The sequence below is a fragment of the Myotis nattereri genome, assembly GCF_964212035.1.
Source record: "Myotis nattereri genome assembly, chromosome: 11".
Taxonomy (NCBI): Eukaryota; Metazoa; Chordata; class Mammalia; order Chiroptera; family Vespertilionidae; genus Myotis; species Myotis nattereri.
Window position 1 is genome coordinate 40,121,849 of NC_138086.1, and position 26,105 is coordinate 40,147,953.

The 26,105-nt window shown below is 37.5% G+C and overlaps 1 protein-coding gene across 1 annotated transcript in view; it reads right to left on the reverse strand.

The window, feature by feature from the left end:
* SEMA3D (semaphorin 3D) overlaps positions 1-26,105 on the reverse strand; it is a 193,951-nt gene that overhangs the window by 97,675 nt on the left and 70,171 nt on the right. Inside the window, exon 3 of the mRNA XM_081102746.1 lies at positions 6,692-6,852. Coding sequence (XP_080958872.1) covers positions 6,692-6,852 — 161 coding nt within the window. The remainder of the gene's footprint in view (positions 1-6,691; positions 6,853-26,105) is intronic.

Genomic DNA, 26,105 nt, shown 5'->3' on the forward strand with positions numbered 1-26,105 from the left:
GGGCACATACCCATGTGCAGGTTTAATACAAAATCAGGGTGGGTAGGGGAGGCAACTGATTAATGTTTTTCTCTCACATTGGTCTCTCTTTCTCTCTCTCTCTCTCTCTCTCTCTCTCTCTCTCTCTCTCTCTCCTCTCTCTCTCTCTCTCATTAATAAAAACATACTTATACATTTTTTTAAAAAGCCACAGGCCAGCTGAAGATATAGAACTGGCCCAGGAGAAGAATGGAAAGGGATTACAGGAAGTAAAATAAAGTTGTTTATTATTACTCTGAGTTCACATACCAGTTGTGATTAGATTAGTAGGTGAAATAAATAATAACTGTAGTCTCAGAGTAAGTTTATTTCTCATTGGTCTACTCATCTGCCTCTATAGCCCACTTGAAAAAGAGAGAAGAAAAGAGAAAGAAAACCAAGAAACAAATGTTTGAATGAAATAGATACAAAAGCAGTGCTTCATTTAATACATCATTCCCTTTGTGACCCGTTTGCTTACATCCTGGTTCAGCAACTCTTTCCACTCATGCATGAACTGGCTCCAAAGTGAGTAACATTTTCAGATGGAAAGATCCCAACAATTCATTAACTCAGAAGCTCAACTAAGTAACATAACCTAACAGAGAATGCTGGACTTTTTTTTCTTTTTTTTTTTTTCTTTTTTATTGTCAACTGTGACTTCATTAAAAAAAGAGGGAGAGACTTTCAACTTGTATATATTACTCCTGAAGTTTACATAGAGAGGGCCTTGAATTTTATATGAATTATTGCTAGGACTACTTAAGTCTGGCTGAAGTGGAGAACGTCCACTTGTAGTCACAGGGACAGATGGCATGTAGTTTAAAAGCATTTGTTAAGAAATCATTGGTCCTTAAATCATATTGTACAAATGTCAAATACTTTCATTATTATGATGTCTTCCTTGAACAGGTTTCTAATGCATCACTTATAAGTGAATGACAAATGGATGTAAATGTACATCTACTGTTAAACTTTTTCAAGGACTATTAAAATGCTTTTTATATATATTTCCTCTGACCTTAGAGACGGGGTAGGATATTGAAGGCAACAGCAGGGAAATCTAGTTTCTTTAACTTAAACCAGCACATTTCAACTGGCATATCTCAAGAATTTTTAAAATACACAATGCCTGACTGGTCAGTGGCACTGACCTCTTTTCCCTTAGGTTGTCAAATAATAAAAATGACAACAGCCAATACAACAATAGCCATCCATGAGAAGAAATAAAAAGCATACCTATATTTTTTGTGAGATTGCCAAAAGCTACAGGATATCAGTACATTTGAAGAGATCTGCAGCAGATTACACACAAATAACAGAGAACTTTTATTGAGCAAATAAACTTACATAAGCAAGAGAAGTATTTGTCAAGGTTAGCAGATTTTCCAATTTTTACCATGTAGGGTAGAGAAAAATAAATTATTTCAAAGATTTTTACTTGCACTGAATACTTTCCAAGATTGTCTCCTGAAAGAAAAATAAATTCTTACAGATAATTTCCTTATAGTACCAACGAATCTTGATAATTCTCTTCAAATAGACAATACACACTCTTCTTTTTGATTGGCTGAGAAAACTTTCATGTTTGCCTCAGGTAACCTACATTAATGAGAAAAAATTAGTCCCCTAAACAAATTATATTTTTCAGAAAACTTGCTTTCTATTTCCTCTCACTAAGGGTAGCGCTCAACGTGACTGCTTTCCTGAACATTTCTCCCACCTTGTAATCACCGACCCCTCTTTTGAGTGTAAGGGCTTGAATTGATGTGCTTCTAGTCAATAAGATGTGAGGGAGGGTTTTTCAAAAGATTCGTAAAAAAGAGATATAATAAGTGATGGTCTCTTGTTCCTTGCATTTCCTTGTTTGCATGCGATCCATGAAACTGTTCCAGGCATCTTGATACCAACCTAAGGATAATGCCAACACCAAGAATGGCAACAGAAGAAAAGGAAAGAACTGGGTCCTTGATAACATCAAGCAGATGATATTTCCATCTCTATAAAGTATGAGTGAGGGGACAATGAAGAGTGGATAACAATATAGGGTGCAAATATGTTGGGAAGAGCCTTAGAAGGCAATAGAAATTTGGAGTTCATTCAAGTTCCTCAGAAATCAAGAACTGCCAGAAGTGTGTAATCCGGTAAGAAATATGATAAGAGTTTTATTTTTCAAAGAGATAACATTGATGGTCATGGTGAATAGATTAGATAAAGAGAAAATAGAGATTCTCTTGTATAAGATAAACCCAGCAAAATAATGGTATTATCACTTACTCTAGAGGAAAATATTGAAATGTTTGCTACTTTATCAGCTTGGCCTGTCAACTGAAGCTTTTGTTGGAATTGCATCAGAGCTCAGCCTCCCTTTGTCTAATACGATTTCCTTAGTGACCCTCTCACATGTGTTGATTCCAAGAACACAACTTTAAAAATATCCTATAAGCTAGTCTTCATCTCATAGTTAGCTGCTGGGGGAACTCAACTTATAACAAAATAGTCAGGAGTGGTAAATACAGTTCCAGATCCATGTCTTTCCCTTGGAATGGGGTCGCTAATGGCTCCAATGTGGTCTAATGTTGGGGAAGGGTATGTCAAATAAATGTCCATATTTGTCCCACCAAACCTTTCCTAGAGAGGAAACCACAGGGCATCCCTTAACTAAGAGAGGCCTTACAGAACAAATTTAGAAAAGCTGCTTAAATTGTAAGGTATCACATTTCAATAGGTACAGTCTTGTCTGAACAAAAACTTTAAGTAAACATATATCCTGAATTTTGATACTTCAATTGAAAATATTCTATATATATGTATATGTATATGTATATACATATATATTAGTATTTTTATTGATTTCAGGAAGGGAGAGGGGGAGAGGGAGAGGAGAGAGAGAGAGAGAGAGAGAGAGAGAGAGAGAGAGAGAGAGAGAGAGAGAAACATCAATGATGAGAGAGAATCATTGGCTGTCTCCTCCAGGCTCCACACTGGGGATCAAGCTCACAACCCAGGCATGTGCCCTGACCTGGAATCAAACCATGACCTCCTGGTTCATAGGTCGATGCTCAACCACTGAGTCACGCTGGCTGGGCCTAAATATAAGAATATATATATATATATATATATATATATATATATATATATATATTTAATTTCCCAGAGGATCATCCTGAATAACCAACTGAAGACTAGCTGACGAGAAGTCTTATAACCAAGAATTTACAGAAGAAGCCACACGGAGACTGGTAGAAAGGGCAAAGACATGAAAAGGGCTGTTCCCAGTCCCATGGATGGACAGTGGCTAAGTTTCTGGAGCGATATTTCAGCTACGGAGGGATCCCCCTGAGAAGCACGGAGTCTCAACCCCAAGGCAGGCTTGCCAGCCCAGAGCACCAGAGCGGGGAAGAGGCAGCAATATTTGCAATAGCCAAGATTTGGAAGAGGCCCAAGTGCCCATCAGTAGATGAGCAGATAAAAAAGCTGTGGTACATTTACACAATGGGATACTATTCAGTTGCAAAGGGGAAGGAAATCTTACCTTTTTGGACAGCATTGATGGAACAGGTGAGCATTATGCTAAGTGAAATAAGCCAGTCACAGAAAGATAAATACTATCTGATTTCACTCCAATGTGGAATCTAATAAATAGAATAAATTAATAAACAAAATAGAAACATATTTATAGATAGAGAATAGACTAACAGCTATCAGAGGCGAGAAGGTTGAAGGGCTGGATGAAAAAGGTGAATGGAGTAAGCAAAAAGAAAAGAAAAACCTCATAGACACAGACAACAGTGTGGTGATTTCCAGAGGAAAAGGGGGTGGGGAGAGAGAGAAAAAGGTATAAGGGGGATAAATGGTGAGGGAAGGAAACTTGACTTGGGGAAGTGAACACACAATACAATATACAGATGATGTATTATAGAATTGTACACCTGAAACCTATATAATGTTATTAACCAGTCACCCCCAAAATTCAATAAAAATGTAAAAATATTAAAAATTTATAAATTTCCCAGTGGAAAATATTCCCAACTAGTCACTCCTAATTAAATTATGTGTTGTATATTGCTTTCACTCTAAGGAGTACAAAGAACATCTTTCAGCCCCACAGAGTCCCAACTTGTGTGGTTTCTTCCGCAGAGTAGTTTGGATTTTTGCCGAGCGGCACTGAGCCAATGCGAACCGTGTAGGTCTAAACACTGCTGAAGAACTACATCTTGACACTTACTTGCTGCTGTGGAGTACCTTTTAGCACTGGAGTGATTTATATAAATGTTAAAGGTGGGTACCTACATAAACAATTCGTACTTTACATGCATAACCCCTTTATGAATTATACATGTTATAGAAATATCAAGAAAATATCAGTTAGGCCAAAAATCTCTAGCACAGACCCTAATTTTATAATGTGTTCAAATAATCATTTATTTCAATAACATCATAAGGGAAGTCAATATTTCATAAATATTTATTTTATTAAATATTAGCACATTTCAAGCATGGGATATGGCCAAAGAGCAATTTGCTTAAAATAGTCACAGAAGGAAATTGTGCTATCACAATTTATTTTAAGCAATGATCTAATACACTCAGTTCAGATAAATGGACTTTTTCTTCCAATCCCTAAAGGCAGAGAATAGCACAAGAATAAATTCCCTTAAAAGTATGAATTGCTTTATTGCTATTATACTGAGACATATTTGGAAAAAATGCTGCTAGCTATTTACTATCTCTTAAAGCAATATAACAAAGTAGACTAAGATTTTTCTCTGGCCTCTTTTAAAAAAGATTCATACTCTAAGATATTTACTGATGACTGAGATATAGCTAATACCATTTATAGGCTCTCCTAAAAGTATAAGTCCTTAAAAATGTCCTAAAGAAAAGAAAGCATACGCTTAAAAATAAATGGAATAGAGAATAATGGCAAGCTTTTTGAATTCCAGAACATAAACAACTGCTTATTTCATTTTATTGTAAACAATATACAGGCTATAGAATAATATATTTTTAAATAAGGTAACCTTATATGCTTACAAGTGTGTTTGTATTAAAACAAGTCCAAAATAACTACTGGCAATATTTTAGCTCTCACACTTTCTTCTAGAAATACAGATTACGTGAAATGCATGCATATACATTTGCATTCAAAGACTATTTCTTTATCAAATCTGAGCATTCATAAGAATTCCCTTTCCTTCAGTGAATCTCACTCAGAAATCTGTGGAAAAGTTAAAATTTAAAATGATTAAAAATAAAGCCATTATTTCTAATGCAGATTAATTAATCAATATTAATACATATGGAGATAAATATTTTCCCTGGATAGACTAAAGCCCTGAATGCTAATAATATTCAAATAACTAAGCAACTAATATTTAATTATCAAAATCATCCCAAAATTATAGAGTTGAGTTAAAGTGGTCACTGTAGGTGCATTCTAATGAGGCCACACAATCCTCACATACCTATCAACAACTTTTTTTGAATGGAAGGAAGTCTCTATTAACCTGAAACTTTGCGATGACTCCTAGTATTTTTCTTCTTCTTCTTAATTTATCTGTTTTGTTGAAAGTATTACAGATGGCCCCTCACCCTCACCCCCCATTGACCCCGCTCAACCTCACTCTCACCCCCTCCCTAAGCCTAGTACTTCTTTTGGAATACTTCCAGAAAAGAAGAAAAACAACAAAGATCCCTCATAGATGCAGAATAGGCCATGTAGTATGTCTCCTCATCAGCCATTCCATCCCTTCTAGTCTTGGTATCTATCTTTGCTTGCATAGATATTGATATTTGCTAAAGTACTAGCTAATAATAATTACAAGGCCTAAGGTATGGTACCCTTTGCTTTGGGTATCACAGTACTAGTTGAAAAGTAGGATATAGCAGCAATTGCCTATTGTGTTTGTAATAAGTAGTATATATTTCCTTAAGATTGTTCTTAATGAGCCCATAGTTAAGACATCATTAATTTTCACTATCTGAGTGTGACTGGACCATAGGAGAAACCTGTTCAAATATAAAATGGGAGTATGGAGAAAACGTGTGGTGTTAAATTGCTATCACAGTCACACTATCAATTTAAAGTTTGCTTATTTACTAAAATTGCTATGGATATAAATGCTAATATTTGATGAATACCTCATTTGCTAGCTTTACAATCCAAAACTTTTCATTCATACTGTATAATGTAGTACTATCCAGTTATTACATTTTCATGCATTCCATTCATATTTTCAAAGGTTATGGTATTATATTCATTCTTTTTTAAAAATATATTTTTATTTATTTCAGAGAGGAAGGGAGAGAGAGAGAGAAACATCAATGATGAGAGAGAATTATTGATCAACTGCCTCCTGCACCCCCCCCCCCCCCACCAGGGATCGAGCCTACAACCCAGGCACATGCTCTGACTGGGAATCAAACCATGACTTACTGGTTCATAGGTTGATACTCAACCACTGAGCCAGACTCATTCATTCTTAACAAAAAACATATATATGTACTTAAAGCCATAAAAATCTAAAATATATATCAAAGACAGTATGTTCTTTTTGACATGTAAATCACCTACTGCACTTGACACCAGGGCATTTGAAACAACGCAGAGAGGGAGAAAGAAATCGATGAAAATAAATGCATCCAGGCAAATATATATAAATAAACTGACCTTCTTGAAATTTTTGTTTAAGTCAACCAGACTGAGCAGGAAGATGTGGTCCTTGGCTCCCAGCAGCAGCCTGCCCCTCTCCTCATCTAACAGAATTGTTTGGAAATCCAGTCCTTCTGATGAACCCAGAAAGGGAATGCAGCTATTTGAAAGCAGCAAGTCTGTGGGAAAGTGAAAGAAGAACAGAATGAAATAAAAAATTATTAGTAAGCACAATATTTATGTACCTCAATACAGATATTGTCCCACGTTGTAAATGTATGAACATAGCATGAAAACTTCAATTTAGATAAATGCAAAGAAGATACACTTTTTAGCAACATACTTATTTAGAAATAGGTATAATTATTGTATTTTTATTTTATTGATACATTTATCTTAACTTATGAAAAATGGATATTACGTAAATATAAAATATGTTGATGCAAAAGAAATTAAATGTAAAATATTTTACAACCCTGTATTCACCTTCTTAAACTATAAATGAACTACTTAAGTCATAAAATAATGACAGTAATATTAGCACACTGATTTAATTAATCAATATATGCAAAGTAGGAAGATGGTGGTGTAGGTAAACGCCTATACTCGTGACCTCCAACAACCACATCACAATTACAACTAAAATACAGAATCCAGAACCACTGGAAAGCTGGTTGAATGGAAATCCTACAACTAGAGAAGTAAAGAAGAAAGCACCCTGAGACTGGTAGGAGATCAGGAGGCGCAAGACAGGCTGGTCCCACACCCACAGGGGCTGCTTTTTTAATCAGGAGGGAGATCGTCTCAGCAGAGGCTGCCTGGAGGAGCAAGGGGTCCCAACCCCACATCAGAACCCCAGCCCAGAGTCCCAGAGCTGGGAAAAGAAGTTCCTATGGGCAATAAGAACTACGGGGTGTAAAAACCAGTGTGGATTGGGGCTCAGTGACATGGAGGCTGCTGGAGACCCAGCTGTTCCTCTTAAAAGGCCAGCACCATGAACTGAACTTACAAGGTCCCGCTTCCTCTGAGCTCCAGCACCAGGGCAAGGCTTTGGAGGACACAGACATATAGAAGGAGGAACTGGATTGGCTGGCATTGGGGCAGGAACTCGGGGGCAGCTTTCTTCCAGATGGAGGTGCTCGCAGGGATCATTGTTTCTATGTTGGGACCTCCCCAGTCACAGGGCTGACTGGCAGCCATTTCTGCTTGCTCCATCCTGGTGATTCCCTGACACCCAGCCTCATCCAATTTACAACCGCACCAAAGCTGTGTGCAGCAGCTTTTGCATATGAATGGCCTGTCCTTGCTCAGGCTAAAATCTCAAACAAGCTGCAGCTGGGTCAGGGAGCCTATCAATAAAAGGCCCAAGAGCAGGCACCAGCAGCAGCCTGCCTTGCTTCACAGCCTTCCAAACCTGAGTCAAAGAGGATGAATCTTCAGATCTCTCTGTAGCCCCTGCTTGGTGGCCCTAGGCAATGGCTGACTTTGCACCTCCTGAACACCCAATAGCCAGTATACCCAGTGGTTAGTGTCAGACCATACCAGATTAGACCTCTACACATCCATAAGCAACACTTTCAAAGGGGCAAACTCAGTGAACACCAAAGCCCACTGAAGCCAGTCCTGCTCCATAGGGGTATCTCCTGCATAGCAGCTCTCCCACTGTAGTCACAGCTGGTTCTCATAGCCAATTGTCCTAGAGGTCAATTGCTCCCAGTAACACCAACAGCAATCAAGTCTCAACTACAACAAGACTGTGCTCACAGCCCATAAGGGGTGCACCTAGAGCTCCCAGCTCAGGTGATTGGGGAGGCTAAGCCACTGGGCCCTATAGAACACCTACTACACAAGGCCATTCTACCAACTCAAGGAGACATAGCAGCTCTACCCAATACATAGAAACAAACACAGGGGAGCAGCCGAAATGCAGAGACAAAGAAACATGTCACAAATGAAAGAAATGGAAAAAAGCAAACTACTGGATATAGAATTTAAAAAAAACCATGGTTATAAGGTTACTCAAGAATCTTCTTGAAACCTCCAAAACCTTCCATTTCCAAAAAAATAGAAAAGGACCAGTCAGAAATTAAGCATACACTAACTGAAACAAAGAATAATATACAGGGACTCAATAGTAGTGTAGAGAATTCTGAGAATCAAATCAATGATTTGAAATATGTGGAAGCAAAAAACACCCAACCAGAAGAGCAAAAAGAAAAAAGAACCCAAAAGATATGAAGGTAGGGTAAAGAGCCTCTGGGACAACTTCAAGTGTACCAACAGTTACATTATGGAGGGTGCCAGAAGATAAGAGAGAGAAGATATTGAAAACCTATTTGAAGAAATAATGACCGAAAACTTCCCCTACCTGGTGAAAAAAATAGACTTACAAGTTGAAGAAGCACAAAAAGTCCCAAACAAGAGGAACGCAAAGAGGACCACATCAAGGCATATCATAATTAAAATTCCAAGGGCTAAACACAAAGAGAGAATCTTAAAAGCAGCAAGAGAAAAGCATTTAGTTACCTACAAAGGAGCACCCATATGACTGTCAACTAATTTCTCAACAGAAACTATTCAGGCCAGAAGGAAGTGGCAAGAAATATTCAAAGTGATGAATAGCAAGGACCTACAATCAAGATTACTCTACCCAGCAAAGCTATCATTTAAAATTGAAGGTCAGATAAAGAACTTCACAGACAAGAAAAAGCTAAAGGCATTCATCACCATCAAACCAGTATTATATGAAAGGTTGAAGGGTATTCTTTAAGAAAAGGAAGAAGAGAAAAGAAAAATATAAAAAAATATGAATAACAAAATGGCAACAAATACATACCTATCAACAATTGAATCTAAAAATCAAAATAAACAAATAAGAAATCTAATGAATAGTATAAACTGGTGAATAAAATATAATCAGAGGCATGGAATGGAGCAGACTGATGATTCTCAGAGGAAGAGGGTGGGAGGGTGGGAAGAGATTAAACAAAGATCTTACATGCATATATGCATTACCTATGGACACAGATAATAGGGTGGCAAAGGCCTGGGGTAGGGCAGGAACCAGTTGGAGGGGGAAATGGGGGGAAAAAGAGGGATATCTGTAATAATCTCAACAATAAAGATTAATAAAAAATTAAAAATATATATAGATGCAAAGTAAGCTTCAAACTAAGTGTGGTTACTGATAGCATTCCTTCCCCTCCTACATTTAGATTGATGCCTATGTTTGCAGGGTTACACTGTGCCTATTTTATATATTCAGGAAGACATAAACAAAGAAGCCAAATTTAAAAAAAAAAAAAAAGGATTCTGAAAGAGATATGATCCTGAACCAGTAATGGAAGCAGAACTGTAAAACGGGAAGGAACTTGAAAGTCAATTCATGTGAATTCTTTGATTTTATAAATGAAAGTATTTCCTTCCAGCAAAGTTAATTGCATGCCCTAGAAAATTATGTGGTGGCAAAGCTGATTATATAATCTCAGTCTCCATTTATCTTCAACACTTGCCTATTGGCCCTAATCTTTATATTATTTATAATTGTGATATGGACAGACTCTTACTTAAGTTTAGGTCTGAGCTCATAGGAACCCAAATCTTTTCAGATTTTACCCAAGTACTTACCACACTCTCTCATTTTCTACAATTCTAGAGTATTAAATACCAATAAGGTAATAATATTTTTCATCACTTATTAAAGTCCATCATATGTTACTAGACTTTATAGCAAATCATTATTTTCAAGTAAAAGTAATTCATTATTAATTGACGAGAAAGATAAAAAGATAATGTCTCAGGGGCTCTGGCTGGGTATCTCAGTGGGTTAAAGAGTTGTCCCAATATGTCAAGGTTCTGGGTTCAATCTATGGTCAGGGCACATACAAGAATCAACCAATGAATGCATAAATAAATGAATCAACAACTTGATGTCTTTCTCTCTGTTATCAGTAAATTAAAAAAAATAATTTAAAAAGATAATGTCTCAGAAACAGGCATCTATACTTTTAGAATGTATCACAGCAGTTTCAAACTCTATAAAATAGATATGTAAGTCCCTTAAATTTAAAGCTGATACATTCCATCCATCAACTGTGGGCTTCATTATTATTTCATAGTTTTGAGAATTCCCTTCACTCTCTTTTCTAATTTACAATGATTAAATGTTATTTCCCTTCGTCACTAAGATAGATTTTTGTCTTAGTTTTGAGAAGCAGAAAAGCTATATGCTGAAGAAGATGTGATACTATGTGAATTCTCAAGTGAGTGTAGCTTCACCAAGTATAAATATCTTATTAATATTTATTAATCATGCTTTGTGTACATTGGATGAAGTTTGAACTCTATACTAATTATATTTCTATTAAGCTACATAAATCTTTAGTAGGTTTTTTAGAACAGAGATGCAATGGAATAATATATTTTAGCATCTCTAAATGCAGTAAACCTATTTTTGCAGGGCTTATATCCAAAAAACAGTCCATGCTTATTGTAAAGTAGAACTGAGGAGAGAAGCATGAAATTGAGAGAATAGTTAAGACACACATTACACACAAACCTTCATTTAATCAGACAATTCTGTATCTTCCAAGCGATTTCTTTTGTTTCACAAAGGATGAAATGGGCAAAATGGAAAGTATGTATGGGATTTCCAAGAGTATATACTATCCCAATTAGTAGAGAAAAATAGATTATATGGCATAAACCCTTATTATTTCAAGTGTCCATGGACAATAATCAACAATTTTGAACCATACATTGCAATGTTAATTACAAAATGAAACATGGTTAGCCTAATGAGTAAGAGTGGGAGCTTGAGGTCTAGACCAAGAACAGTCTTGAAAGACAGATAAGAGCTTTACAGGAAAGATGTAAAGAAAACCATATTCTAGGCAGAACAACACTAGAATGTACAAAGGCATATGTCAGCATATGTTGCAGTTACATCCTGTATTTTTAATATTTTTCCTACTCTGGAGTGTGAGCTCCTTTGGGGCAAAGACCATCTCATAAACTTACCTTTGAATCCCCAGCACCTAGCTCAGGGTCTGAGGCAAGTCAAGTACTTGATAAATATATGTGGAATTGAAGTAGCTGAGTGTGCTGGCACAGAGAATAAGTGGGCACAGTGAGATGTAAGGCTGGACATAAGGCAGCGTCCCGATAATCAGGGCCTCAGACGGCAGGCTGGGGAGTTGGTTATTATGTAGGTAATGGAAGCCACTAAAATATTTTATGAAGAAAAGTGACAAATACTCCAATTGAGTGTCAGAGAATAACTCTGGCGACAGCATTCAGGATGGATGAGAATCAGGAAAGGTGGGGGCAGGGAAACTACCCAGAAGTTTCTGAAAGATGGTGAGTCCTGAATTATGGCAGTGCCAGTTGGAGGAGGGAGATGTTTAAGAATCTTGAAACTCATGTTCTGTTTCTACTTATACAATGAGGAAAAGAAATATAAAGTTGACGTCGTCTTTTGCTTTATTTTCTTTTACCGTAACGAATTCTATTGGGTTCAGTTTCAAACAAATTTGACAAAGAAAAACAGCTGCGAAAATAGTGACTAACCTGATGTATTATCATTTCAACATGATTTAATGCTGCCTTGTGACAATGTTAGCATCAAAACGATTAAAGCCTGCTTCGCCAATCCTTTGTAGCCAAACTAAATAATTAGACTTAGGCATTACATATGAAAATTTCTCAGGCTGACGCACACATTTTGAAAAGACCTTGGGACAGGGATTGGAACAGGTTCCCTCTTCCCCAAGCAGCTTATCTTTCTTGCATTTCTGCCAAACTAAGCAAAGTCCTTTCTGTTTCCACGGGATCATCAACTAAAGCCAAGAGGGAGCAAAAAAGGAAACAAAGGTTAAGTCCAGAGCCTGCATCTTAACACCTAGAGCTAATAGACTCCATGGATTTCAGGAATCAGAAATGGATGCTGGCTTTGCGAGCTGCAAACTCGTCAAAGTTAAACACCAGTAATTTGGCAATACATTTCTGAGCTTTATCTCTTTTCTTCTCCTAAACTGGCAACTGTCAGGCGTGTGGTTTTTAGGATTGTCCAGGGTTTATCATCCTTTTAAATAGGAACTCTATTGTTCATCCCGCCTTGGGTGGTGCGGTGAACGTGTTGCTTCTCCCATGCCTTTCAGAGGAGGCCTGCTCTGCTCTTTTTTTTTTTAAATATATATTTTATTGATTAGTTACAGAGAGGAAGGGAGAGGGATAGAAAGTTAAAAACATCGATGAGAGAGAACATCGATCAGCTGCCGCCTGCACACTCCCCACTGGGGATGTGCCTGCAACCAAGGTACATCACCTTGACCGGGAATCGAACCTGGGAAGCTTGAGTCCGCAGGCTGAGGCTCTATCCACTGAGCCAAACCAGTTAGGGCTCTGCTCTTATTTAACCAGTGCCCCCTTTCCTCGGATGACAGCAGCAGTTAACTCCGCCATAAATGCTTTCTTTGTTCTATCCACCTAAACCTTTGACTCAATCCACCATAATCACTCCTTCTACTGTTCATTTAGCAATTCATTGTCCTATGACCTTGTTCTCAGTGTCTAAACTCATGCAATCACCCACACCCTCAAATTCCCACTCTGGGAAAACCTACAAACTGATTCTTTCTGAAATTAACAAGCAAAGTTATGATCATTCATTTATTCTACTAGTTTAAATCTGGGAATTCATGTGCATAATGGCTTTTAATGGAATGATGACAGACAAGTTGTTCATGATCCATCATCAATAAACCATTACAGAGCAACAGAACGGTTCTGAGGATCTGAAACCCGATAAACAACATTTTCATATGTTTGTATGTGTGTGTGCATTTTTCTGAAGAGTATGTTCAGAGTCTTTGTCAACAACTCCTGATATGCAGGGGTGGGGAATTTCAGGCCTGTGGGCCATATAAGGCCCTCAAAATTATTTGGTCGGGCCCTGCCAAGGCACTAAGGGTGAGTTAATTAAATGTGTGATCAAATATATCAGGCTAATTTTTAAGTTGAAATTTTGAATGACCTGACAATGTTATAACTATTCAAATGGCCCTTGGCAGAAAAAAAAAAAAAGATTCCTCACCCTGCTACAGAAAAAAAAAAAGTCACAGGAAAAATTGTATATTTCCCACATATAGTTAATAATTTTATTTAGAATAATTTCTCATTTTTAGCACAAGAAAGTGAGTCACTACCCTCAGAAAGTTTGAGTTTTGAAGGCAAACGGCTGACTCAGCTAAGATCACCAGGTACTCTGCACTTGCCACAAAGACTGTAAGTTCTACTCGCATTGATCTTACAGCCTAATGTAAGGGAAATGCTCACACACAACAAAAATAAAAATACACTGCTGACAAAGGAGAATAGTCCTGAAGATAGCAGACTGTTAAATATCTTTATTAGTAAAATGGAAAGAACTTCCTAACTGTATTTCCTTTAGCAAGTCCAATAATGCTACTTCACTTCTCTCAGCAATACCTGTGAGCAGAAAAAACAAATGATCACTAAACCCCTTTCAACACTGGAGTTCTATGGCATTAGAACCTTATGTTTAACTTTGTTAAAATTAAGGATGTGTCTAGTCACAAACTGTCATTCACCTACCTATGGCCATTGCTTTATTTCAGGGATCAGGTAGTCTCTAACCTTTTGGAAGAACAGAAATTCAGTACAAAGTAGAGATAAAGGAAGGTCTTGTCAATATCCTGTTTGACTCCCATGTTTCCAATTCAGTGAAGTCCAGAACAGTTAAGTAGGCTTCACAAAACCAATTTGCTCTTGGTGGTAGAGCGTGGCGACAATAAATCCCCTCACTCACAGCCGGATGCCGCCCATGTGAGGGGAAGGCTGAGGATCCCATAATCCCTGCTCCTACTTCAAATAAATGTTTGGGCTAAAAAAAAAAAAAAAAAAAAAAAAAAAAAAAAAAAAAAAAATTCTTTGTATCTCCCATTCAGTGTCCCTCAATACAATTGTTCATGTGACCCGAAGCAACATTTGACCTGATGGTCTACATTCTTCCTCTTCACCGCAGAGAGGAAGGGAGTGGTGAGTCACATTGAACCTAATAAATTTAGGATTAAGCAACAAAGACTTCCTCAATGTTTGACTGTTAAATGAACGCAATCTCATACCCTTGAAACCCTGCATTTATTGCCAGAAATCCTGAACTGGGTGGAGTTGACAGTTCTCTCACGAGAAGGTCATGTAGCTAAAAAAATGGCTTCACATAGTCTTTAAACACACACACACACACACACACACACACACACAAAACAAAACAAAAACAAAACAAAAAAAACACGTAACAGGAAGCTTTTTTCTTTTATTTTCTTTTTTAAGAAGAAAATTGAGGTAATTAAAGACAGAACTTCATGGGGAAAGAAGAAAATCACCTTTAAGGAAAGTCAATTTCCAGTCTACTCCGGTCTAGGGAGAGAACGCTTCCTCAGCAGAGTTTACAACCCAAATTGAATCCAGATCCAAACCCAGTCACCTTTTGCTACCATCTCAGGATATTCAACACAGAATCTTGTCCCACCCGCTCCTCTTTTCCCTCAAGGAAATAACTATTATATCAGTCGGGAGGTTCTGAGGTTTCTTAAATACAACCACATCTCCAGTGCGTTCTCTGCAAAGTTGTTTCAGTAAAAAAATAAAGATATTTCTATTCCTTCCTTCACCATAAATCCAGGTTCCCTCCTTGATCTTTGAATTCTCAGGATTTTCATGCTGTCTGTTAGTATCCAAAGATTCCTTCTATGAAATTCCTTCTTCCCATAGTTTCCAGAAATGTTTTGGCTACCAAAGCACCCCTCTACCGCCGGACACACACACACACACACACACACACACACACACACAAAAGGTCTATTCTCCGTTTGGATCAGGAATTGAGTAAAGGAAGCAAACTGTTATTCCGAAAGGAAAATCAGGAATGCTGTGGCTCACTGAGTCCCTTTGGCTCTCTGTGAACTTGTATTTGCTTCTCCAACTTTTGGTTCAAGGCAAAACATGAATTCTTTCTTGGATTCAGCCTTTGGAAAATCAATTCATTTTCTATTATACCCACCACTTCCAATTGATTTTCTGAGGCTTGAGATCATATGAAAAGATTTTGGTTACCTCCACCTATCAGAAATATCAATTAACCTCTATCTACATACATTTACCCTTCAGAGCTAACAACTAAAAAAATGATCACGTATAGAAAGACAGAATATTAGTTAAACCTAAAATCCTTACAAAAGACTACTTCAAAACTGTGGGTGCATATCATTATACCTTCTTGGCGAGAAGTCCAGCTATGTTTTCTTCCTGCAAATGCAAGTCCCAATCAGAAAATAAAATAAGATAAAATAAAATAAAGTTCTCATTTAATCTTCGGCAACGGAATGTTGGAAACCATTCAGTTTGTTAGGCCTTGGACAGATCATTATCTATGTCAATAATAAATCAGATGATACCACACAGGGAAGCATAAATTACAAACAAACAGAGCTTATTATATCATCAGAGCTATGTTCTTGCCAGGACAGGATGTGGAGCAGGAGTGTGGCAATTTTACACTGTCACATTTCCATCTACATCCATGCTTTTAAATCACAGGTTTATTCGCATTTGGCTAGCTTTCAACAGTAGATGTTTTATATAATCCATCACATATGAGATTCATAATTTATGATGATGAGACCTTTTAAATTTTTACTTTGAATAAGAATTAGGCCTTTTAAATTCTTAAAAGCTTTACTATGATAATTTTTCTTATTGAACTATAAAAAATAGTTAGCTTTGTCCTAGTAGCTCAGTTGGTTAGAATATCATTCAGCTACTCCAATGTTGCAGATTCAATCTCCGGTCAGGGCACATACAAGAACAACCAATGGATGCATAAATAAGTGCAACAACAAATCTCTCTCTCTCCCCCCCCCCCTTACTCTTTCTCTATAAAATGAATTTAATTTTTTTTAAAAGTTAGCATTATAAAAAATACCTAGTAAATTTCCAGAAGAACAATGTGCTAATAAAATAAACTTCCTCAGAAATAGCTGAGAGGATAATTCAGAGGAAGATTTATTGTACTTTGACAATTATTTTTGAACTCCATCCAAAGTATTGAAAATTTCTTTCTTTTCAGATTTTAAGATATGTTTAAAATCAAAACATCATGTCACAAATCAATGTGGATTTGTTTTTAAACAAGTGTGTGAATTTAACTTTTAAAAACTCAGAAAGTCATACCTTAATGCTCCATCTTTTATTGATAGTTGAGCCAGCTACAGATTTCTCGGTTGGACAGGGTTCATCCTCAGAGCTCTGAGGCATTTAGACACTATCTTCCAGTTTCTAAAGTCACGACTGAGAAGTCTGATGCTATACGTATCCCACGCCTTTGAATGTGTCTTCTATTTTTCTTGGGGTTATTTGAATCACCGCCTCACTGTGGCTATTATGGAATTTAGAGTAATTGGCCTGAATATGTCTCAGTTTTGTTTTTGTTGCTGGTTTTCATTTGTTTGTTTTCATTCATTATTCTGGGTACTCAGTGTGAAGCCTGATCTGAAATTTAATTTCCATAGATTCAGAAAAATTTCAGTTTGGCTATTCATTCAGAATAAACAGATGTCAATTATCTGTAGAACATTTCTCACGTTTTCTCCAGAAAGGAACCCCTGATCAACTGCCCAAGGAGGGTAGTCCTGGTGTAAGTGTGCAGGGAATTTGCATCGGAATATGTACACAGACTTCCAAGAGGGAGATTGAAAATACATTATAAAACAATGTTCTCCTGAAATTCAGGCAATATTTATAGGGTATGAGAAATGACATAATGTTCCCATAAGCTGTTTCTCCGTCAGAAATCATTAGTTCTCTAATGATGACCTCAAAACAGACAAACCTAAAGCCCAATGCCAATTTGTACTTCTGAATCCCTCCTCCTTTTTCGCCCAGCCTCCCCACCTCCCTCCCATCTGGTCTCTTCTCTGTCTCTATGAGTTTGTTAATTTATTTTGTTTTTTACATTCTGCATGTATTTGTCTTTCTCTGACTTACTTTACTTAGCATAATACCCTCTAGGTCTATCCATGTTGTTGCAAATGGCAAGATAATCAAAGGCTTATTTATACCAATTAACCTCAAAAAAGATAACTCATCTACGGGGCCCAGAAAATGGAGGTTCCGTCAGACCTAAACCTGCACCCATCAGGCTGGCCTTCCAGGGAGCAGCTGTGCGGCCCCAGGCTCAGCTGCAGGCGGTTGACCTGAGCCCGGAGGGACGCAGGCCTCCAGCCAATCCCGCTCGTTTCCCGGGTCTCCTCCGCCCCTCACGGTCCCTCGCCCCCAGCATCCCGGGAACGGGGCTCACGGCCTGCGGGCTCCGGCTCCCCCGTTCCTGGCCGCTTTCTCCGGAATAAAGGACGTCGCACTTGTTACTAAGCTGTTTTAGTTTTGTCCATCAGAAGCTTTGGCGACAAGGTGGGCGGGAAGGCAGGTGCGGAGGATTCGCCCGAGGCGCAGGGGAGGACCGCTGCCCGCAGCTCGCCTCTCGGTAAGGTTCCCTCGGACTGAGCTCGGCTGTGGTGCGTCCTGAGCTCTTGGAGTTTGTTGGTCCTGAAACGTTGTTTGTCCTAAGCCGGTGGAAGCCTGCGGTGAGAGCCCAGAGGTTTCCTGGGGAGGCCCAGGGGGCCACACATGTGGGGTGTAGCCGCCCTCAGCCACAGGGTGCTGACGCGAACCAGGAGGATTTCTAGGCGGGAAAACAGTGGGTACCCCTCCATCTAAGAAAGCGAGAGAGCAGCCCCCAGGGGACTCCCTGAAACCTCCTGCTAACTCAGCATAAACTGCGGGGGGACCGGGGAAGTAAACGAAGAAATCAGACTGCTGATCAGTGACACTTCAGCACTGAAGTGGGCAGGCCTGGCTGTGGCGCAGTTGGTTAGAGCGCCCTCCAGCCACACCGAGGTTGTGGGTTCTCCCTGGTCGGGGAACAGACAAGAATCAGCCAACGAAGGCATATCAGTGGAACAGCAAATTGATAGTTCACGCTCTCTCGCTCTCTCAAATCAATCAATAAAATTTAAAAAAAGAAATTGAAATAGGCACAAGTCAGTCTGCTTTTCTTTTCTTTCCTTTTTTAAAATCCTCACCTGAGGATATTTTTTGATTTTTAGAGAGAGTGGAAGAGAGAGGGAAAGACAGAAATATCGATGTGTCTCACATCGATTGGTTGCCTCCTACATGCGCCCTGACCAGGGTCCAGCTAGGGAGGAGCCTGCAACCGAGGCACCTGCCCTTAACTGGTATCTTAAGGGGACCCTTCGGTCTGCAGGCCGGCGCTCTATCCACTGAGCAAAACTGGTTAGGGTGTGGCATTAATCTTTTTGCAGTTACTTTGCCCTTAAAATACTGAAAGCCCTTATCCTATATAATGAAAGGCTAACATGCAAATCAACCAATTGATCCTTGGAACAACCGGTCGCTATGACACACATTGACCACTAGGGGGCAGATGCTCGACACAGGAGCAGCCCCCCAGTGGTCAGTAAGCTCCCACAGGAGGGAGCACCGCTTGGCCAGAAGCTAGGCTCACAGCTGGTGAGTGCAGCGGAGGTGGTGGGAGCCTCTCTCTCCTCTGCGGCAGTTGGACATACCCCGAGGACACAGGCCACAGGCCGAGCTGAGGGTTCCCCCCCCCGCCCCCCCCCGCCCCCCCCCCCCCCCCGAATGCACAAATTTCATGTGCTGGGCCTCTGGTAGATAAGAATAATGTCTAAATTACTGTTGTAATTTATGATCACTTCTTGCACATAAGTATAGTAAATTTTTAAGTAATGAATTTTCAAACTAGTGATTCTTGTTTGCGTTATTTTATCTACCTTCTTTCTAAATCAGGATTTATCTTAGGCTTATTCATAATTTAGAGAGGTTAATGTGCCATTTGAAGATCAAATTGTGGCTCGAATGCTTTGCAATCATAAGAGGTTCCCGATGTGATTTCCAAATGCTCATGTGTGGGTGGGGAGGGGAGGGGTTCTGAAACAATACAAGCAGTGCTTCTCAGCATTAAATAAGCATTCAGATTAGCTGGGATTCTTGTTAAAATAAGATTCTCATTTAGAAGTTTGGGAGGGGGTCTGAGATTCTGCATTTCTAACAAGCTCCCAGATTATGCTGATGCTACAGGTCCTTGAACCACAGCTGGAATACAAAAGCTAAAGAACACTGTGACCCATTGCACTCCTTCCTTTTTCACATGAGAATTTCTCTCAAACCATTAATGATGGCATGTAGTAATGTATGCAAGGTGACCAAGTTATTATTTTCCCCCCTTTACAATTCTACTTTGGTCAAGTCTGTACATCTCTCACTTAATTAACTTAAATGATAATGAACTTAATTGCTATAAGTGATAAATGACCTGCTTAGTTTAAACCCATGATGTATGTCAACTTCTACCTGCCCCTATTTTCTTATATAAAGGAGGAAAGTACATTCATTTAATATGCATTAACCTGGAAGGAAGATGCAAAGATGACAACTTATGATTTATTGTTGACTGTTAAGTAAATTTCCTGTTACTTGTGGCAGCAGAAATTCTACCCAGGATGTCTGAATATAATTATATTTTTAAAGACCTAAAGTTGTCTTCATGTCTTCAATTGATTCGATAATATATGTTGCTCTCTCTCTTTGAAGCTTGGCATAATATCCATTTTGTGCTTTATAACATCCAAGGAGCCTTCCCTATATTATTTAATGTCCAAATGAGAAAACCTAGACTCAGTGCAAATAATTATTCTAATGCAGCATGGAAAAACCAGAGGAAGAGCTAAAACCTATCTCTGCCTTCTATCTCTAACCCCATTAGCCACTACCGCTATAATTTATGTTTTAAGATTTAGTATTACTTAAAAAAACAAGGTTCTTTTTAAAAACAACTCTACTTACGTTTATGGAATATACCCACAGACAAGTTCACTCCTATTGCTTCTTCCATTTCACCATTCCATTGGGATTACTGAAATATTTATCTTATTTTTTCTACTGTGTCTAGCACACTGTGGCTTTAGACAAATAAACCTCTTTATGAGTAGCTTTCTTTCTAAGTAACAAGCACTTTAGTTCTAATGTATGCCTCTTTTGGATTAATAGAATTAAATCAACATGTTTAATGGACTCTTACAAAAATACAAAATGTATATTACTAGTTCTTAAAAAACAGAGACATTTATCAAATTTTCTGTTAAAAAAGACCCAATAATGTCCATTTTTAAAATGTCCATAAATTTATATTTTACACATGTATTGAAAGAACTTTACTGTTAAAAAAATTCCTATAATAAGACCGAAGGAATGAGAGCCAAATTTTAGGTAAGTGAAATCATAAAACAAGCAGTTGCATATAAAACTTTTTATCTACTCAATAATTTGTAGAATAGTAAACCAACTACATGTAAGATCTGTTCAAAGAAAACATTTCTTAACCAAAAAAAAAAATGTTGACTGGGTGTAATCCCTCAAAATGTTGCCTTTACTTAAGCTATGGCCCTTCTAAAGTCCCTTCCCCATTTATGTATAACCAAAGGCACAACCAAAGTGTCTCATGACATGGGTCTCGTTGACCCTGCCAGAAGGACATCACTGATCCTGCCAGAAGACCTCAGTGATTTTTGTGGATCTTCTTAATTCCAGGAACACATTTTGTAATGATATTTGTACGGCAAAATGGCAGCATCTGTTAACCTCATATTATTACGTAACTTCCACCACTTTGTGAACCTCCACAGATCAATAATGTTTAGAACAGAGCTCCACATATACTAAAATAGATTTTAATTATTATTAAAGTCTCATAGATTTAAAAAAATTTCATAGGCTAACTGCCAAATCCATATCTTCAATTGACATCTCCCATAAATTCCGGAAGTTATATTCTCAGATGCCTTCTTGACATCTCACTTAGATATCTAATAGCCTTCTCAAGCAAATATGTCCACTCTATCTCCCCAACCCAACTTCTTTTAGCATCTTTTCCATCTCAATTAATAGTAACTCCATCCTTAAACCAAAAACAAACAAATGAAAACACCCATGGAGTCAGATTTTATATCTCTACCTCTTATTTCTTATCCAGTCCATCAACACATGTTGTGGGCTCTATCTTTATCCTCCTCTTCTTCCTGCAACAGTAACTCCAAACTTGATTCCCTATTTCCCTGCTCTTTCCCTTTCAGTGTATTCACAACACAGAAACCAGACTGAATCTACAACAAGAGTCAGATCATGTTCCCTCTGTGCTCAAAATTCTCCAGTAAAATCCCATAACACAGATGAAAAATCAATGTTTTAATAATTGCAGCAGTGGAAGGACTAATCTTCTATTAACTCTCTAATTTACAGCCTTTTTTCAGGCAGCCCACTGTGGTTTAGCCATACTGTCTTCCTTAGGATCCTTGAACATGCCAGATACCTTTTTACCTCAGGACCTTTGCATGTGCTGTTCCTTTCCCAATTATCTGTAGGACTTTAGACTGTTCTTTAAATATTTGCAAAAATATCGCTCTCTAGTGAGATCTTCCCTGACTGTTACACCTCACCACTCTTTAGCAAACATTCCTCATTCATTTTTTCTATACCATAGCAATTATCATCTCCTATCTTGCTATGTAATGTACTTATGCATAGTCTGCCTTTCATATCTATAATGATAAAAGTGTAATATGCTAATCAGACCGGGAGACCTACCAGGCAAAGCCGGGGCTGCGAGGGAAGCCCTCTTCTGTTTACTGATATACCCTCTTGTTGACAGAACAAGGCCGGAAACATAGTGAAAATTCAGAATCTATTGTTATGAACCATTGACAGTTGAATATCAAATGTGTACACAGTAAAATTATCCTTGAACTCTTAAACCTAAGGAGGACGCCCAACTGCACAGCCTCAGTTGAGAGAAAATATGTCTGGGTAAACAAGTGAGTCCATTCAAATATGGCACATCCACCAAAATTAACCATCAATGCCTTACTTTTAATTATGTATATATATGGGAATTCTTATTATAAGATTGATAATACTTCTTCACTAAGTACTTTAAGGGAACAATTTCATAGCAAGCCATCATCTTTTCCCACTATTAAAAAAGAAAAACCCAGACTACATGTCTGACCTCATGAATTATTTTATGATTCATTTTAACCAACTCTGAGGGCTACCAACCACTCAAAGACACTAATCAAGGTCAACAATGACCTTTTTAACTGTAAGAGCTTGTTAACAACTAGAAGACCACAAGGTAAAAATCCTGGAAAGTGCCTAAATAAATTCACAATCTGTGGGTGGTGCTTGACTGAGGGAAACTAACTCTAGTAGAAAATGCTTTGGGAGCAAAAGCAATTTTAATACATGTTGTAAACCCCAAGAGAAAACTATATAATATTTTTCAAATTTATTTACATAGGGGAAACTCTAGTCTGGAAACAACCATTAACATCTAGCATGATAATATTTCACAAAAAAATAATAATTGACAACGTATTAAATGCTTACTATGCCAAACACTGTTTTAGGCGCTTTACATGGATCAACCTTCACAAACAACCTTATTAGAATTAAATTAATGCATTTAGATTTACTGTTAGATTTACACTGTTATGGATAAGAAAACTGCAGCACAGAAAATAAATGTCCGAATATACCACAGCTAGTAACAGCAGTTAATACCTAGCAGTTTGGCTGCAGAGCCTGCTTTCTTCCCCTGCTATACCAAATTGAGTTCATTGAACTAACATTGGGTTAGTCAAATCAGACAAGTTGGATGAGTCAAATAGCCATGAATCTCTATTGAAGATATATCCTGCACTTCACAGCTGAAGAGTCATCTTTTTAAGTGAAGAAAGATATGTAGACATATCCACTTTCATTTATCACAAAACTGCAACAAAGCCAAAAACCATTCTATCAAATACATTAATGTTTAGTTATACAACAGCAGATAAAAATTTTAAAGGTGATTTCTAGTTGTTGTTTTTTTGCTAGAAAGTACATGTAAGTTTTGAGGAGCAAAAAATAATTATTACTAATGATAGTTATTGAAAAGAACATACTGCCAAAGGAGTAAGGATAAAACCTTGTATTTTTTTTATATCATGATATTTGTGTTCTCTCAAGGGCACACAAGGTGGCAAGAGCATGAGTTTGAACTAGAAAGATGAAAACACATAAGTTAGTTCTGCCATTTAATGGCTTTTTGCTTTGGGGCAAGGCCTTAAGACTGAGCCTCAGGTTTCTTATCTACAAAATGAATATAAAGAAGATGGTTTTCAGGGTGTCATAAAACTTCAACATGATATATCTAGGTAGGGTTCCTGGACCCAGCCACTCTCTTCTTCATATTCTTCATAGCACTTCCACTATTTTAAATAATATTCATTTGTTTGATTACCTGTTCACTGTCTGTCTCTCTATCTGAAAAAGAAATTAAAAGGACAGTGACTTTTCTCTGACATAGGACAGTGTGAGGTACAGTGATTGCTCAATACGTATTTGTAGACTGGGTGAATATATGGTAACTATTAAGTGGGTTAGTTTCCTTTCTGATGTTTTATACATGTGGGTTCAGTGTTTGCTAGCTGGTGCTTTGTAGATTTACTGTAATTCTTTGAGCTAGCAAGACTTTTGTGGGGAAAATATTGAAATGGAATTGATACCTGAATGCTTATTATGCCAGGTTCTAAAGAATGTAGTTAGAAAACAGATTATATAAACTTGGGATAGTGAACACACAATACAATATACAGATGATGTATTATAGAATTGTATACCTGAAACCTATGTAATTTTATTTACCAATGTTATCCCAATAAATTCAATAACAATAGAAAAACAGTCTCTCTCTCTCTCCCTCTCTCTCCCTCTCTCTCCCTCTCTCTCCCTTTCTCTCCCTCCCTCTCCCTCCCTCCCCCTCCCTTCCCCTCCCTCCCTCCCTCCATATATACATATATATAATATGTGTGTATGTATATATATATGTATGTATATGTATATGACAGATTTATATCTCTATTATAAGCCATTAAATGTAAGTCAATTCTAAAATTTAAAATAGTAAAATAAAGGCTAGAGAGAAGATGTAAAAAAGGGAAAAGAAACATTTATGTTAAGAGATGAATCTTTATAAATTGATTAATTTTCATTTTCTCTTCCTTTTAGAGTTTTTGTCCATTTTCTCTTTAGCTATGTTACTTATCTCATCTTCTGGGATTTTTCAAACAAATAACATTGAAGATACTAGTCATTCTATGTATAAATATCCTTAAGCCATATGAGTTCCTTCGTGATGACTGTGAGATAGAAAATGTTTACACTGTCACAAGATTGAAGTAGGTTATCTCTCAAAAATTATTTTTACTTCATTTGTAGTATAAACTGTATAAGTCACTGTGAGAAGCCCACCTTATAGGAATATATATATATATATATGTGTGTGTGTGTGTGTGTGTGTGTATATATATATATATATATATATATATATATATATATAATAAAATATACATATCTTATAACACAAAATCCAGAAATATAGAACACCCTGACTCAGGGCTCCTGACTCATTACTCAAGAAAAAGAATTAGCATGAGCAAATGTGCAAGAATTCAAAATATGCAACTGAATAGAAATCTCTTTATACAACAATAGAACCAAACAAGCTCCTGTGGATTTAGAGGTTCAAAGCTAAGTCTTTATCAAAAAACATTCTTTGGATAAAATGGTTATTATATTTCTGTTGGCCTTTAGGAAATTCCTCAAAATAATCTTCCAGATGTTTGAAATAGCTAATTCCAGTGACACTGGCTGCATCTCTGAGCAGCACATAAGGAAGCATTAATTATGGAAAGCAAAGAAAACAAAGCTTATTTTGTGCCCATAAAAATTAGTTTTTAAACCCAACTTAATTTTTAATTTTGGATTATTTTTCTAACCTCACATTCTATTCTGCCAGTGTTTTAGTGCCCAAGTATGAACTTTTACACTCTGCTCAAACTGTTTAAGCAATGGGTGGTACTAGTTGATCTCAATTCATTAGTCAGAATCATAAGAGAAAGAAAGAAAATGCCAAGGGAGAGTTGTGATTATTATCATAAATGAAGAAAGTGCTATATAAGCAATCTTCTCACCATAACACTAAATTAACAATTTTTTATGTCATAACATTGTATATTCAGGAATAGTCTGGTTTTAAAAAGCAGCATGTCAGGATTTGAACTTCTTTCCTTCTAAACTCTCAGATATGGTACAGAAGAGGTGGATAAGGAAACTGTTGACTGCATAGTGCTGCAGGATGATTTCCAAAGAGGGGACCCACATTCTTTACAGTGGAAAAGTAGTAAGAATGGTCAATAATTCTCCTAGCCGAGGTGACTAC